General features: G+C 44.6%; 1 protein-coding gene across 2 annotated transcripts; it reads right to left on the minus strand.

The window, feature by feature from the left end:
* Positions 1-3668: 3668 nt before the first annotated feature.
* F3 (coagulation factor III, tissue factor) lies at positions 3669-15392 on the minus strand. 2 transcript variants are annotated; one of them, XM_069478238.1, is made up of 6 exons: positions 15141-15392; positions 13865-13976; positions 9395-9594; positions 6894-7072; positions 6127-6286; positions 3669-4453 (listed from the first exon to the last, which is right to left on the minus strand). In XM_069478238.1, the coding sequence occupies exons 1-6, from the start codon at positions 15235-15237 to the stop codon at positions 4317-4319; spliced, it is 885 nt and encodes a 294-aa protein (XP_069334339.1). In that variant the 5' UTR covers positions 15238-15392; the 3' UTR covers positions 3669-4316. The 2 variants fall into 2 exon arrangements, with proteins under 2 accessions (XP_069334339.1, XP_069334340.1); XM_069478239.1 differs by lacking the exon at positions 6127-6286 and having other exon boundaries at positions 4369-4453.
* Positions 15393-16327: the final 935 nt, after the last annotated feature.

Consider the following 16327-nt stretch of genomic DNA (forward strand, 5'->3'; position numbering starts at 1 on the left):
TCTACTCAAACGAAAAGAAGTCATTTTATCAAAAAGACACCTGCACTCGAATGTTTGTTGCATCTCAATTCACAATTGCAAAGATGTGGAATCAACCTAAGTGCCCATCAATTGATGAGAAGGTAAAGAAAATGTGATGTGTGTGTGTATATATATGGAGTACTACTCAGCCATAAAAAGGAATAAATTAATGTTTGCAGCAATTTGGATGAAACTGGAGACCATTGTCCTAAGCGAAGTATCTCAGGAAAAACAAATGCCACATGTACTCACTAATAATTGGGAGCTAAACAATGGGCACACACAGGCACAAAGAGATGTAAAGGTCATTGGAAACCAAGAAGGGAGGAGGATGGTTGGGGAGTAAGGGATAAAAACCTACCTATTGGGTACAATGAGCACCATTCTGGTGACAGGCGCACTTAAAGCCCTAACTTAAGCATTATACAAGGTTTCTATGTAAAAAACATTTATACCCCCTTAATATTTTGAAATTTAAAAAAAGTTTTAATTTTTTCAAAAGAAAATAATGCAGTATGTTTGTATTCTGATAAGAATGATCAAACAGGGAGAAACTTATAGGGATGGAAAGGGGATAATTTCGCTACCAAAGTCAAATAGTAGCTGGGAAGGCATGAAAATGAATGTTATTTTACATTATAAGTTTACATTATAGGCACCTTCTTCGTTGATGTTTATACTCATGGTCACTGCTTATACCACATCTGTCAGGGTGCTTTTGACTGCAAGTAACAGAAAACCTGACTCAGCTTGCTTAAACAATTAGACCAGTGAAAAGTCCCTGGGTAGGGACTTTGGGTGAGGCTTGATCCACAGCTTGGTGATGCCACCACAGACTTAGCTTCTGTCTATCACTCTGCACTGCTCTCCAATATGGCAGCTGCATTTAAAGCTGGCTCTCTTTGTGGTATCAAGATGTCTGCCAGCGGCTCTTGGGGCTATATGTCTTTTCATTTATGTTCATCAAGAAAGAGAGCATCCCACCATTCCCAAAAAAGACCCTGAGACTCACTCTTCTTACCCTTGGTTAGGTCAGGTGCCTACCCCTAAACCAATCTCTGCAGCCATAAGGATACATGCTGGTTGGAAAGCCAGAATCCTCTGACCCCAGCTGAAAAGCAGGGGCTACAGCAAAGAACTGGCCTCCACTATAGGCATCTGAATGAAAGTCATACTAGGTTATGACAGTAACAAACCCTCTCGGGCAACTGTTGCAGGAAAATGACACGTGTTAAATACACATGTCCTAGAACAGGTAAATAGAACATTTGGGAATGAGTTTATTTACTATTTGATGGATAGAGAGAATTATTTCTTTAAGAGGCAGGTTAGAATATAGGCCATCAGCTGTAACTAAGCTAAAATGTCTTTGGATTTCATGAGTATTAGTTTCTCCTATGTAAGCCAAATTTAGTCAATAATTTAAGATGGTAAAAATATCTCTTCAAAGCATGAAAGTTTGGTTTACTAACAATTTTAGGGGGTACATTACAAATAATGCAGTCTAATTTGGCCCACTGGAGGGCAGTAGTTTCTGGATACCAGCCAACAATTTATAGTATGCTTTTTGGATGACTGTTGGTTTTAGCAGGGGCTGTTAAGTCTCAGTGAGAACAAGAGGTGTGGCTAACATTTGCAGTGTGGAAGCTTTCCAGTCATTGCAGTTCAAGCTCAGTCAGGTCTACAGTGAATCCCTTCCCTGTGAACAGCCAGATACTCCATTAGTACCCAGACCTGCTTTCAGTCTACCCATATTTTCTTTAGTGGGGTGATTCAAATTCCTGAGATTATGAGGCCACAGAATGACATAATGCTATAATTACTCCTGGCAGGCAGTGTCTGGCCAGGCACTCTCTCCTGTGGCTTGTTCTGCCCCCTCCTGTAGTTCACTGAGCTACATGTGAGCCTCATGTGAGCTGGAATTCAAGATAATGGCTAAAGTACACTTCCTTGAGGACATGCCCCCAGGCCAACCTCTCTTTAGTTGGCTCCACTGCCAACGTATCTCCTCTGATACAACAAAACACAACAGTGCAAGATTCCGTCTCTCCAGTATTGACAGATTGACAAACACCAACCAAATAAACCACTGGTCTGCTTCCCCTAATTTCTCCAACATGGCTACCATTTCTGCTTTCAGGCTACCATTTTATTCTTCCTCCTTAGGATGTGCTGTTTATATCAAACATTTCGTGTTTAGTTTTATTGACAATGCTTAGAGTTCTTTGGTATAAAGGAACAAAATGGATTTAAAATTGATTAATAGCTGGATAGTGAACTGAGTCTTCACTCATTTTAACACTTGCTCAATGTCTTTGTGGGACCACTTCCAGGTAGGTGTGCCATCTGGATGCTTTTCCTAGATGGCAACAGATCAGCATTCCATAGTCAGAAGCAAAAACAGTTTTGTGGCCCAGCTGGATGCCAAAAACCTCATTTCCTTTTTCTTTCTTCTTTTTTTTTTTTTTTTAGAGACAGGGTCTCCTTCTCTTGCCCAGGCTGGAGTGCGGTGGGGTGACCATAGCTCACTCTAACCTCAAACTCCTGGGCTCAAGCGATCCTCCCACCACAGCCTCCCATAGTGCTGGGATTACAGGTGTAAGGCACTGTGCCTAGCCCAAGAACCTCATTTACATCTCTAGTTAGAATCTTCTTTTCATACAGTCGATAGGATAAGACTGTTCTGCTGTATTTGAATAGAGGACATTCTACATTCTAAAGGTAATAAAGTCAACTCAGCTGTGACTGGTTGAGTCCGGTGTGCACTCTCACCCTGAAGGAGCTATAAGCCATGAGCTAGATCCAGTCTCTGCCTGCAAAAAACCCTCAATCTAGTTTGCTGAAATTACCTCTAGAGACCTCTTTCAATTTATATCTCTCCCTATCTTATAATCTTTTTATCCAACTTTCTTTCAATACAATAATCGAAAGAGTTTTTCTTTTTTTCTCACCTCCAATCTTCAACCACAACTCAAACTGATGCCCATGGGAAGAAATCTCTCCAAGTCTGCAGTAAATTGTATTACTGTTTCCCTTCCCTATAAGATTACATCCCTGCCCACTGCCATGTGACTTGGAGTGTCTCCCTGTAGGCAGAGTGTTGTGAGGCTTGGTCACTTGGTTGGGGCAGTGGCATGTGAACAGAAATGACAATGGGCCAGTATGGAGTAGGAGTTTTAAGAGGTGGCTTAAAGCTTGAAGCTGTGTTGCTGGTTTCTACCAGTTTTTGGCTTTTTCCGATGCCCTGACCCAAACAGGGATTTCTCTGTTGTTTGGGTCCTAGAATGGTAATATATTGAGAAGAGCTGCAGCCAACTTACAGTCATCAAAATGTAACATAAGTGACAAATAAAGAAATGTTATATGCCACTGAGATTTTTAGGGTCATTTGTTACTGCAGCAGATCTGACTAATACAGATGCCAAATCATAAATAAATAATAAATGGAAGACACAATAAATACAACAGCAACAATTCCCAGTCACCTTTATTTATACAAAAGTATATTAAATAAATTACTGCAATATATACAAATAGAATATTACCTATATAAATAGAAAATCCCCATATACAAAACCTTTTAAAAAATTATATAAATATTTATAATGCTGACCATATAAGCTTTAAGTACCTAAAATCATAAACTCTGTATAGTTTGTTAGTATAGTAGTCTTATAAAAATATAGTTAGCTCTCAAATGTTGAATCATCACCACATAAGTCAGTTAAAGTGCTAAACTCTAATGCATATTAGAAACGTACCCAAAATAGAATTCTCCTGCATTTAACACATTAATATAAAGTTTGCCAATTGTTTGGAACTTTCAAATGTACTCCTAAAAAACAAAAAGAACCTAAACACCATATTACAGATATATGTTAGAAAAGTCCACCCAATTTCCATTTTACTTGCCTACATAGTTTGAAGTCAGTTTCTCGAAAGCTCCTCAAAAGTCCACCCAGGAACTTTTAAGGCATTTGTTCATTTGTTTTTGCTTGGGTGACCTGGTTTCTCCTTGAGTGCAGAATATATAATCTAAAGCATGATATGTGCAAAGGTGCCATAGTGTTAAAAATTAAAACATTGGTTGTACCGTTCGTTACATTTCAAAGTGACTAATGCTGGTGTCAAAATAAGAATGCTAATTGCAATAACAGGGTATATCAAGAGCTTTTTCGAACCCAAGGGTCTTCATGCTCCAGAATACTCATTTGTGTTTCCATATATTCTCTGAAAAGTTCTTGGTCACAGTGCAATACAGCATTTGCAGTAGTTGGCAGCTGCCAGTGTTTCCTTTATGCAACGTTCAGTGGAGAGTTCTCCTTCCCACTTCTCCTCGCTCTTGCCTTTCTGCACTTATGTAGAGATACAGCCAGGACGATAATAAGGATGATGACCACGAACACCACTACTCCAATGATGAAGAACATTTCTGAAAAAGAAAAGGCACCAAGTCAACTTGGAGAGCTCAAATCCCATTTATCAGTGGGCAGAATTGAGGGTATAACCCCAAATTACACCATCCTGCTTTTGCACAACTTGAAATTTCTTTCTTCCACTCTTTCCACCATGCTTAGATTAGGAAAGAATTTGTCAAACCCTAGGTGTTTTAGAGCAATTGACAATGGCTAAAAGCACTGGGCATTTAATAAACTGAATAATGTTCACAGAAAAGATACACATAGTTGGAAGTAAGAGCAGTTGTTCTTGGAAACAAGTGGCTAAAAATGGTGCTGAGCTTGGTGGCAATGATTATAGTGCAAGATGAAGTGTAAGTGCAAAGAGGGAGGTCCAAAGTGCTACCAGGACAAGGTCCAAAGTGCTACCAGGACTCAGGTGAGGAAGAGATGATGACTGTTGGTGCAGTAAGAAGGCTTCATGGTGGAGGTGGCATTTCAAACGCCTCTCGAAGAACACATTGCAGCAGATAGAGAAGGGGCAGAAACAGAAACCTGGGTGTGCACAAAGGCAGAATTAGAGCTGGGCTTTAGGACGATGCCCCTGAAGGCTGGGAGTAGGACAGGCCAGAGGGGTGCAGGACCAGAGAGAAAAAGAGGCCTCTCCTTCTGTCAATGGCAATAAATAGAAGGGAAGAGTTTATGTAAAAGTGTTTTAAAAGGCTGGGCACGGTGGCTCACATCTGTAATCCTAGCACTCTGGGAGGCCAAGGCGGGAGGATCACTTGAGGTCAGGAGTTTGAGACCAGCCTGAGCAAGAGTGAGACCCCGTCTCTACTAAAAATAGAAAAATTAGCCAGGTGTGGTGGTGCATACCTGTAGTCTCAACTACTAGGAAGGCTGAGGCAAGAGGATTACTTGAGCCCAGGAGTTTGAGGTTGCAGTGAGCTACAATGACACCACTGCACTCTACCAAGGGCAACAGAGTGAGACTCCAAAAAAAAATATTTTAAAATTTTTGAATCTGATCTTAGCGAGGAGCTAGGTCATCATTACTGTCTTCAGACTCTTCTTCCCTGAAAGTACTCAGAGCACTTTCCCTATAAAGCCTGTGGGAGACTCACAGGCTTTAAGCCTCAGGCAAGTGTCTGGATGTCCATAGGACTTCTAGTTAGGGACCATTCCTCAGCCAATGTGTCCAAGCTCCCAACGTGTGTATACACACGTGTCAGCCATAGGCATGTACACGGGTATATGTGATGTACTCAATCCCTTACCGCAATGGGTTAGACTTTATATTCTTGTGGCAACAGCCCACAGTCACAATTGCCTATCAAGTGCTACTGCAGCTGGTTTAGATTCACCCCACCCCACCCCTAACAAACACAGATCAGAATTTAAGAATGAAAAATGCCCAGAGAAATCTGTGACTTGATGCTAAATCCTAAACATGATTTGTGTACCCAGTGATCAACAGAGAGTTTGGCACATGGTGGGTGTCTAAGAAAATGCTTGCTGATACAAGGGAACAACATTTGGAAATATTTCTAAATGCTTAAAATCTTGAGAGTACCAGAAGCAAAACCAAAAACCACCTAAGGCAGTTTCTCCCTGAATAGTGAACAAAAGAAGTCCATCGTGGCTCTGAGGGTGGAGCTAGTCCTCCAAGGCACCCACGCCTCCCAGAGTGACGGGCAGAGCCACTCACCTCTGAGTTCACCTTTCCCTTGGCTTGTGCACTCAATGGGGCTTTCTGGGCTCTTCTGGTTAATTCTTCGGGATGGAATCACTGCTTGAACATTGAAACAGTAGTTTTCTCCTTTATCCACATCAATCAAAAACTCATTCGTGTTTGTCTTGGCTGTTTTCTGTGAAAAGATAAAGAGTTCTTATTCATCTGGGCTCAGAGTGAATTCTTTCCCCTTTATTAAGTTACCGTGGAAGTAAAAACCTAAGCTCTAAGCAAAGCCTACACAGGCATATACGACATATGAAGGATTAGAAGTGACTTGGCTAATCAGTTCCCTTGATCACTGCTAAAAATGCCTTTTGCAAGACTGAAAATATCCAATTTAGGTATATACAACCCAATTTATCCCCTTCAGAAGATATTAATATCTGCAGTGAAGAAAAAAGAAGCATTAATCATTGAATAGAAAACAAATTTTGTCTCTGGGCTCCTCTACAGAGGGAGAAATGTGAGAGTTGACGGGACCTTTAGGGGTCATCTGCCCAGCCCCTGAGGACCCTGGGTCTCCGAGGGGGCCCTGCCCAAGTCACAAAGCAGCTCAGAGTCACAGGTAGAACCAGGACCTGTTGTCCACCCCCTACCCAAGCAGGCCCCCTCCCACTCCACCACACCACCCGCTCAACAACCCCTGTTCTGCCAGTCTTGAACTGGGTTCGAAGAAGTGGGCTATAAAACCAAGGAGTCACAATTTCAAACAAGTCATAAAAACATGAAAGAATGCTCACCTTCCCTGTACTTGAAGCTTTCCAGTAATAAAGCGTATAGTTTAGGTCCTTGCCAAAGACATCCCGGAGGCTCAGGAATGTGCCATTCATTCTGACTAAGGTACGTGCATCTTGTACTATCACATTCAGTTTTGTACCAACTTGTTCAAAACTCTGAATTGTTGGCTGCCCAAGGTTTGCTGAAACAAAGGAAATGAGCTTGAGTGGAATCAAAGAATTCTGTACAAAGTAAAACCCTACTTATCACAGTTAACAACTTATCTCTCATATAAAACCGCAGCACTGAACCAAATCCCCGATAGCAGCAGGCTTGGTGGCACCGGCGCTAAATCCCAAGACCACAGGACTCTATGGCAGTCCTGTCCGGTGCTCAGTGGGATGCAATGGGAGCCACGGAGATAATTTTAAAGTTCCTTGTAGCCACATTAGAAAACGTAGAAAAGAACAGGTGAAATTAATTTTAATAATATATTTTATTTAACCAAATACAGTTGACCCTTGAACAACATGGGTTTAAACTGCACAGGCGCACTTACACACAAATGTTTTCAGTAAATGTACACCAAGTATGCCTCCCTCTCCTGCCTGCCCTGCCAGCTCCTGCACCTCTTCCGTCTCTGCCACCCAGAGACAGCAGGACCAACCCCTCCTCCTCCTTCTCCTCCACCCACTCAACACGGAGACAGTGAGAATGAAGACCTTTACGATGACCCATTTCCACTTAACGAATGGTAAATGTATTTCCTCTTCCTTATGATTTTCTTAGTAACGCTTTCTTTTCTCTAGCTTACTTTACTGTAGGAATACAGTACATAATACGTGTAACATGCAAAATATATGTTAATCGACTGTTAGCAGTAAGGCTTCCTGTCAACAGTAGGCTACTGGTAGTCAACTTTTTGGGGAGTCAAAAGTTATACTCGGATTTTTGACTGCACAGGAGATTGGCACCCCTAATCCCAGCATTGTTCAAGGGTCAGCTGTATATATCTGGAGTATTATCATTTTAACATGGAATTAGTATTTTTCAAGACGTAGTGTACATTTCAGACACATTGCATTAGCCATATTTCCACTGGTCAATGGCAACCTGTGGTTAGTGGCTACTGTGTGGAACAGTGCCATAGTGTAAGGTTCCACATTCTAGGTGCAATAAATTTAGGGCTGTGGGCAAGCCCAGGAAATGTCCTTGGTAGCACAAGGAACTGGTTTTAACCACTGCGTCTCGATAATGGCTCAATTATTTCATGTGCTTTGGTTGAATGACAGTAAAACAAACACTAATTCTGTGCCAATCACAGGACAAAGTGTATGTGTATGTGTGTGTAGACATAATATAAATAAATATACAAAATATTTTCTACCCTGCAAACGATAGATGTGAAGTGGCTTATAAAAAACTCAAGAACTAAAAGGAAATCATAAGAATGTCATCAACTGAGGGTAAGGATGTCATCAACTGGGGATATCAAATGAATATCAATGATCCTGCAAAGTCACTGGAGGTGACTGTCAATGTATCTGTACTCCAGCCGGTGCCTTACGAGACACAGGCAGAAGCACTGGAGGGGTTTGCCTCTGGGGAGGCAGCCACAGTCACCTGGGGAAAGGCCCCCTATTTCGACCCTCAGAGTAGGTACTAAAGGAGTAGGGATGGTTGATTATCCATTGACCCCTCCGCACCACGCCAACCTGAGAAACTGTCTCTCTCCCTGGGCGTCGCAGGGGTAAATATAGAAACACTAGTAATACAACACTTTCATTCTAATCAGCGTGTCTTACAAGAGGAGTTAATTTCACTCTTCCCAATGTGCCACATGTTTGGATGTAAAATACCTAGCTCAGAACCACAGTCCTGAGATAAGAATTGAAATCTCCTACTGGCCGTGAATTCTCTGCATTCCCTCACTAGATCCCAGGGTTGGCTCACTGGGGCAAAGGCCCCAGAGGAACGAGGTCCACATTTCCAAGAGCAGCGTGGGGAGGCAGGCTGAGAGCTGGGCAGGTGCCAGCACATCACGAGACTCCAATCTCGGCCAAGTGATTGGAAAAGGTCAGCGAGCCTAATTATGGGCTCAAAGGGAAACTGGACTTTCCCCATGGATCTATGACCACCTGGGAAAAATCCTAAACTGGAATTTTTGGTCTGATGATGGGACAGGAAATTCAGGATGTATGATACATATAAGGAAAAGCTGAAACAGCCTCGGTGGATTTCCTACCCCAACCTCCCCCCCCACCCCACACACACACATTCAGCCAGTTACTGGTGGGGTCTGAGGACAGACTGGTGGACACTGTGATCAACTCCAAAGTTCCCATGCTGTGAACCTCCTACCAATTTTGGGCTGTGTGTAGAGGGCTGTGGTACTTTGTAGTATCTGAGAAAGAAGATGTGTTCATGGACAAATATTTTTTATTCAATGGCCTCTAAGGATCACAAGAATTTTCAGAAGTTTATAACAACAGGAACGAAAGGTATTACAAACCGAGCTACTTACTCTCCAGGTAAGGTGTGAACTCTGGGGAGTTCTGGAATGGAGGTTCCCCTGCAGAACCCACGGCATCTACGTTCCTTGCAGGGTAGGAAAGGACCCGCGCCAAGTACGTCTGCTTCACGTCCTGCGCAATCTCGTCGGTGAGGTCACACTCTGTGTCTGTGGTGTAGAAGCATTTGCTTTTCCAATTTCCAAATTTAGAACTAAAGAAAGGAAAAAGGTAAGAAAAAGAAATGGAACATTATGATTTGCACCCAACAAGACAGATTGATTTCTGGCTGTGGTCTGTGCTGACAACAAGAGCTCCACAACCAATCCTGACAAGGCGGACTGTGCTGAGAACTTGAGACTCGTTCCGAGTCCTCACAGCACCCTGGGGGTAGAGGCTCTGTAATTTGCCCCATTTTGACAACAAATAAGGCAACTGAGGCCAGGGGTGGTGGCTCGCACCTGTAATACTAGCGATCTAGCCACTGGGGAGGCCAAGGCGGGAAGATCGCTTGAGCTCAGGAGTTCAAGACCAGCCTGAGCAAGAGCAAGACCTTGTCTCTACTGAAAATAGAAAAATTAGCCAGGTGTGTGGTGGTGCTCGCCTGTAGTCCCAGCTACTCAGGAGGCTGAGGCAGGAGGATCGCTTGAGTCCAGGAGTTGAAGCTTGCAGTGAGCTGTGATGACACCACTGCACTCTCCCCAGGGTGACAGAGCGAGACTCTGTCTCAAAAAAAAAAAATAAATAAATAAGGCAACTGAGACAAAGTGAGATTGGGTGACTAGCTCAAAAATCACACAGCTGATCTCCATCAAAATCATTATATCTACTTATTATATCATATTACATTGTTTATTACATCACATTCTATATTGTAAGAGAACATAGTCTATATAGTAACAAAGTCTGTATAATAACATATTATATATATTATAGTTTATCATGGCCATTATTAGTGTGGTTATATTAATCACTTATTGACTCTACTATATGCCAGGTACTGTATTGGGCCCTTTACACGTTACTTCATTTTATACAATCATTCTAAGAAGGTATTGGATTTTTTTTACACATATGGACAGTGAAGCTCAGAAGCACTAAGTAACTTGACCAAGGTAACACAGCTAATGAGAGGCAGAGCTGGGTCTGTTCGCTTCATCATACCACGTGCCTCCCTCACTTCCGCAAGATGTGAATACATCTCACGAAGATTACAGAATTGTGATACAGGTAGCATCTGTCTAGCAAAGCCTGAGACTAAAAGGCTAAAGACAGATCTTTCTTTTGTAAGACATCATTGAAAAAGAAATAATCTAAGGAATTTCTACTAGAAATGAAATTCTTCTAAGGGACCAAAACAATTCATAGGTCAGGTGTCACTGGAACTTGAACCATGAACTTCTCCAGAAAGTGACGATTATGTTGCTCTTCCTTTCCACATCACTGACTGCCACAGCGCAACCCCACTTGCTCTGGGATCTCTAGCTCTTACTGCGTGCTTATCTCTCCCTTCCCTGTCCCCCAGCACAGGTATCTCCATAGCACGCTTAATTCACAGCCGCTTTGTACCAGGGGCCGCACTCTGTGCTCCCTCACCAACAGCAGGGCTTTAGGGCCTTGCCGAGTCTTAGTTTGCATTTACAGGTTGAATTAATACATCATTGGGCGTAAACAAATCACCATATGGATTCAATTGTCTAACTCCATACATAACAGCCATTAATACTTATTATTTAAAAATTTGAACTAAATAACAAGGCTGATTTGGGTAAACACATTCTTTACCCTAACACGCACAAACTAAGATTGATATTAAAATATTTTGGCTTCTTATATTTCAATTTTTAATACTAATAAAAGTAGAGAGGTTATTTTGGTCCAGAATGACCAAAATACATTTTTATTATATCATTTCCATGTCAAAAGTGAATGAGAACATGGCGATTCCTTTGCATCGCTATGGCAAACAGCTGTTTGCACACGAGGAGAAAGACTCCGTGGGCCTCTGCAGCTGCACACCGTCCGACAGACACAGGATTTGGTTCCTCCAGCTCACAAGCAGGCACCATGCACTCCACGGCAAAATTTAGCACAAGGGTCTATATAGTATCACTGTAAGTAATAAATCAATAAATCGTGCAAACAGGTAATGAAGGGGCAATTCTGTATGAATTCTTCACAAGGCCATTAGCAGCATTAACACTTTAAAAGCCTTTGAGATTCCTCTAGGCATTTCCAAACCCCGTGATTTGGAAATAATAAAAGTCCTTCCTGAGTTGCTAAAAAATTCCAACGGAATACAAATTGTCATTAGTTTAGTTGCAGGTTGTTTTCTAGAAACTTTGTAAATTCAGCTTTAGAATTTAGAACATTCCCATGGAATGAATATTACAGGTGATGGTTTGGTGCTAAGGTCTGAGCCCATAACATTTCCCAATCACCACTGAAAACTTTTTGCAAAGGGGAAGATGCAGCCAGAGCTCCAGGTGGGGGCTTCAGCACAGCAGTGGTGCCTGTGGCTAGAGCCAGGCTTCAGTAGCGAGGGCAGGGGCTGGAGGAGAAGGCAGCCCTTCAGATGCTTCCTCTAGGGAAGGAAAACAGGCAGGGAAGGAGCCCCACTGACGAGATGCAGTGGGCAAGGCTTTCCTCCCTTCTCCTAGCTTTGGGGCCTCCCATCATACCGTGGCAGAGCCATCTGAGGAGGTGATGGTGTGGTTGGTATACTGGGGAGATCTCGGTTCCAGGGCTGGCATGGGCACTCAGCATCAGTGCAGTCGTGAATAAATCCCTTCCTTCCCAGGGTGATAGTTTCCTAGTCTGTAAAATGATTGCTCTAATCCTTTTGATCAGGAATCCCATTTACCCCTGGGGCAGGAAGGTGAAGAGTGCAGGTCTTAGGCAAGGCTGATAGAACTGCTCCCAGGCCCTCCAGCACCGCAGCAAGAGCGTGGGCAGATTGCCCTTGTCCTCAGGAGCACCCCGAGTCTGTGGGCACCCCCAAGCTGTAGCCCTGTGAGTCTGGTGTTTGCAGATTAGGGGCGGCCTTATAAAGTCCAAGAACTTAGAGTTAACAAAGGCTTATGTTTAAAAATCAGGTAAATCATAAATATATTCCGATATGTCCCTCAAATGTAAGACTGAATATATTTAGGAGGTAAGCCTTCCTCCCAAAATCTAATTCTCACTATCCAGAAGGAAAGTGGTTACTAAGGTAAACTTCAGGTCTGTATCAGAGAAATTACTTACTAATTCTCAATCAGTGGAATCTGAATTGACAAATTTGACCATAATTGTAGTCATTATCTCAGGTTATGACATTCCTTTCTCTCTCTCTCTCTCTCTCTGTCCAAATACACACACACACACACACACACACAAACACACACAACACATGTACGCACTCGAGCACACAAATTCTCTTCCCTGTTGGTTTGGCAACAGTCATGATGAAGTTCATTTTGAAAAACAAGAACATCCACCTAAAACACCCACCCCATACCTAGGACATTTCAGAAACCAAACACTTGCCAAGAATATGGTGAAAACCATCAAGGAAGACATAACCTTTAGATTGAATGTGATGAATTACTGGCTCCCAGGGAGAGCTGTCGATCAGAGATGAGACCCAGTGAGCAGAGCAGCCCAGACAAGGGAGGGTGCAGACAGCGAAGTATTTCTTCGAGGCTCCGTGACTCACCAATTTGGCCTCCTCCACCAAGATAATGTATGCTACCAAATTTTGATTCACAGAGTCCAAAGATTAATGAATCAAACACTGCTTAAGGGCAATGTATATATACATCAGAATTCCTCCCCACCTTTTCCCTAACTTGTTAGACATGGCTCACAGTCTAGACGGCAAAGGAAGAAGACATCTGTGTTTAGGTGAGATTAATCTATCATTGATCCAGAAGCATACTTCAGGGCCTACTCAGGAAGGTTCACCTCTCCACAGCTTATACTAAGCTTATGAATATTCCCATCATTTCCAAAAACAATTTAAACACTCTATCACTTTAAGAACCCAGAAATGTTGCTGGCTTGAAAGACTGTAACACTGGCCAGCATATTACCATAAATGCCCTCTTCTTTGCCTTCTGTTAAATAATCTCATGCAGTAATCAGCTTTAAAGACATTTGTGGGCCGGGCGCAGTGTCTCACTCCTGTAATCCTAACACTCTGGGAGGCTCGCTTGAGCTCAGGATTTCAAGACCAGCCTGAGCAAGAGCAAGACCCCATCTCAGGCATCGTGGTGCACACCTGTAGTCCCAGCTACTCGGGAGGCTGAGGCAAGGGGATTACTTGGGCCCAGGAGTTTGAGGTTGCTGTGAGTTGTGATGACGCCACTGCACCCTACCCAGGGTGACAGAGCAAGACTCTGTCTCAAAAAAAAAAAATAAAAAATAAATAAAGACATTTGTGTTCAGCATAGGAGAGTAGAAACATCAAAAACCTTAATTTTCTTTTTTTGTACCTAGCTTACCTTATCTCAACAGTGTAGACATGATCGATGGGTTTGGGTTCCCACTCCAAAATTGTCTTGAAATTAGTTGATTTCCAAGTTAAATTATATGCTACCACTACATCTGTAGTGCCTTTAAACAACAGAGAAACATCTATTATTATGTGCACTTCTCAGCATGTGACTTTGAGTTGGCAGTATAAAACACCTTTCCACTCTCCCATCACCATAAATTTCACATTTTGTTTTTAACCACAGAAGCTTCATTACTGAATTATCGAGAAAAATTTTCAATTTTTTTCTAGAACTATTATTTCCTCATGGCAATATCTACCTTATCACCCATCGAAACGAGCAAGGATTTTGAAATCCTCCTTTGAAATTATTTATAGGTAAAGCCTTCTCATAACTTGACCAGGAAACATAGCCCAGAGCCATCAACGTGCCAGGGTGTTGGGGGGGCCCCCCTTGGGAAGTTCAAGATTCAGGTTCAACCCACCAGGGAAGGCCAGGTAGGAAGGGCTTACAATAAATTATGGAATAAGGCAAATCCCACATGTGTGAGAAGTTAGGACTGCATACAAATGAAAAACGCCAAATTTGATTCTTTCCATTTTTATCTGAAATGTCTCTATACCGAAATTTCCGTAGAGACCAAGGTGGCTGTGTGGCCCGTCACATCATCGGATGTATTCGATCCGCATGCTTTATCATTAAAGACTGCTTTGTCACCCGGCAGCAGGCCCCAGCTCTGCACAGCCCCAAACACCCAACAGGCATATGGGGCATGCACAACGCCCTACCTGCTCGAATCCAAGCTACATTTGGCAAAAGGATCGCCTACACCCAAATCTAAAACAAAGACAACCAAGAAAAGACCAAGGCTGCTCTTTATTAGCAGAAGATGCACATATAATGAAAGATGATATCCAAACCTTTGCACGCTGACCTGTGCAGACGCGGACCCACGTCCCATCACCTTCAAGGTCGCGACTCCCTGGGAAACTCTTTCCCCAATGTTAAAGAGGGAGCCAAAAACCCGCTTATGCAACAACAATGGACGCCCAGAGCAAACACCTCTAGCAGGAGCGCCAACTACTCCGTGTAACTCCCGCCGGCGCGCCTCGGGGCCCAGGTTCATTCAAACGCGGCTCGGCGAGCGCAGCCGAGTCTTGCAAACACGGGGGACACCATGGGGCACCCCGGGGACCCAGGGCGAGCCCGCCGACAGCCAGGACTGTCCCCTCCCTCCTACGGGCAAGCGCGCCCCAGACTCCTGGGAGCTGGTGCTACCCACCTGAAGCGCTGACCACCAGGGAGAGGACCCAGCCGAGCAGGAGCATCCGAGCGATGGCGGTCCCCTGCGGGCGTCGGGGCCAGACAGGGGTCTCCATGTCCACGAGCTGGCGGCGAGGTCGGGTGGGTTTCGATGCACCCCGGAGGCTGGAGAGGGCGGGCTGTAGGCGCCCTGGGTCGGCCAGAGAGAGCGGGATGGGGCACGGGGAGCCCCGAGTCTGGGGAAGCCCGTGCCCGACGCGCTATAAAGGGCCGCGCGGACGCCCGCGCCTCGGCCGGCCCCTGGCGCCTGCCCCCGCCCCGCCGCCCCTCCCAACTCCCCGCCCCCGGCCCGGGTCACTCGCCGTCGCGGAGGACGGCCCTGGCGATTCCACACCCCTGCCCCGCCTCCTCCCGGTAGGAAACTCCGGGACCCTGCAAGGGGTGACTCACCCGTGATTCAACCACACCACCGAGCGCCAAGTTGCCCTTGAGCCCCAGGCAGACCCAGGTGCTGCGGGGGCCCAGGTGTCCCCGGGTCCCGCAGCCCTCCCAGCCACCCAGGCCCGCGACCTAGGTGGGCGGCAGATTTATGGAGAAGACAGAGGCGCCTTGGAAGGAGTTCTCGAGTTGGAGGAAAGGGATTCTTCCCTTCTATTTGTTGTCCGGCCGGTGGGAGGGGCAAGTATTTACAAAATGTAATAGAAAGTGCGGTCTCTGGGCTCCGCTCAGGGAGCGGAGGGCATTTGCCCACCTGGGGCTGAAGCGCGGGGTCTGCAGCCAAGTGACGGTGTGGAGTGAGCGGGGCCCGCTCCCAGCCTCGGTTTCCTCCTCTTCCCCGCGGGGCAGGAAGCCTGGCCCACCTACCTCACCGGCCCTCAGCGCGGTCGCTTGTGTAAAGGTGGCGCGAATGCAGCTCGGCCATGGATACGAGCAGCCCACAGGTCTGAATGTCAGTTGGCCCAGGCGCCACCCGGTAAGACTCGGGACAGTGACCGAGGAGGAACAGCCTCCAGTCTGGCAGTTTGCCTCTGGGAGAATTCCAGCGTGACATCTGCAGCCCTGTGGTTTCAGAAAGGATGGTTCTCACATTGAAGAAGACATCTGTGGGATTGAGTGAGTTCCACACAAGTGTGGAGAAACCAAAAATGAAGTTGAAAAATGTAATCAGACTTTTGTGCCACTGGTTTTAAGCTTTGGTTTTTCTGA

Source organism: Eulemur rufifrons, chromosome 8 (assembly GCF_041146395.1).
Source record: "Eulemur rufifrons isolate Redbay chromosome 8, OSU_ERuf_1, whole genome shotgun sequence".
Lineage (NCBI taxonomy): Eukaryota > Metazoa > Chordata > Mammalia > Primates > Lemuridae > Eulemur > Eulemur rufifrons.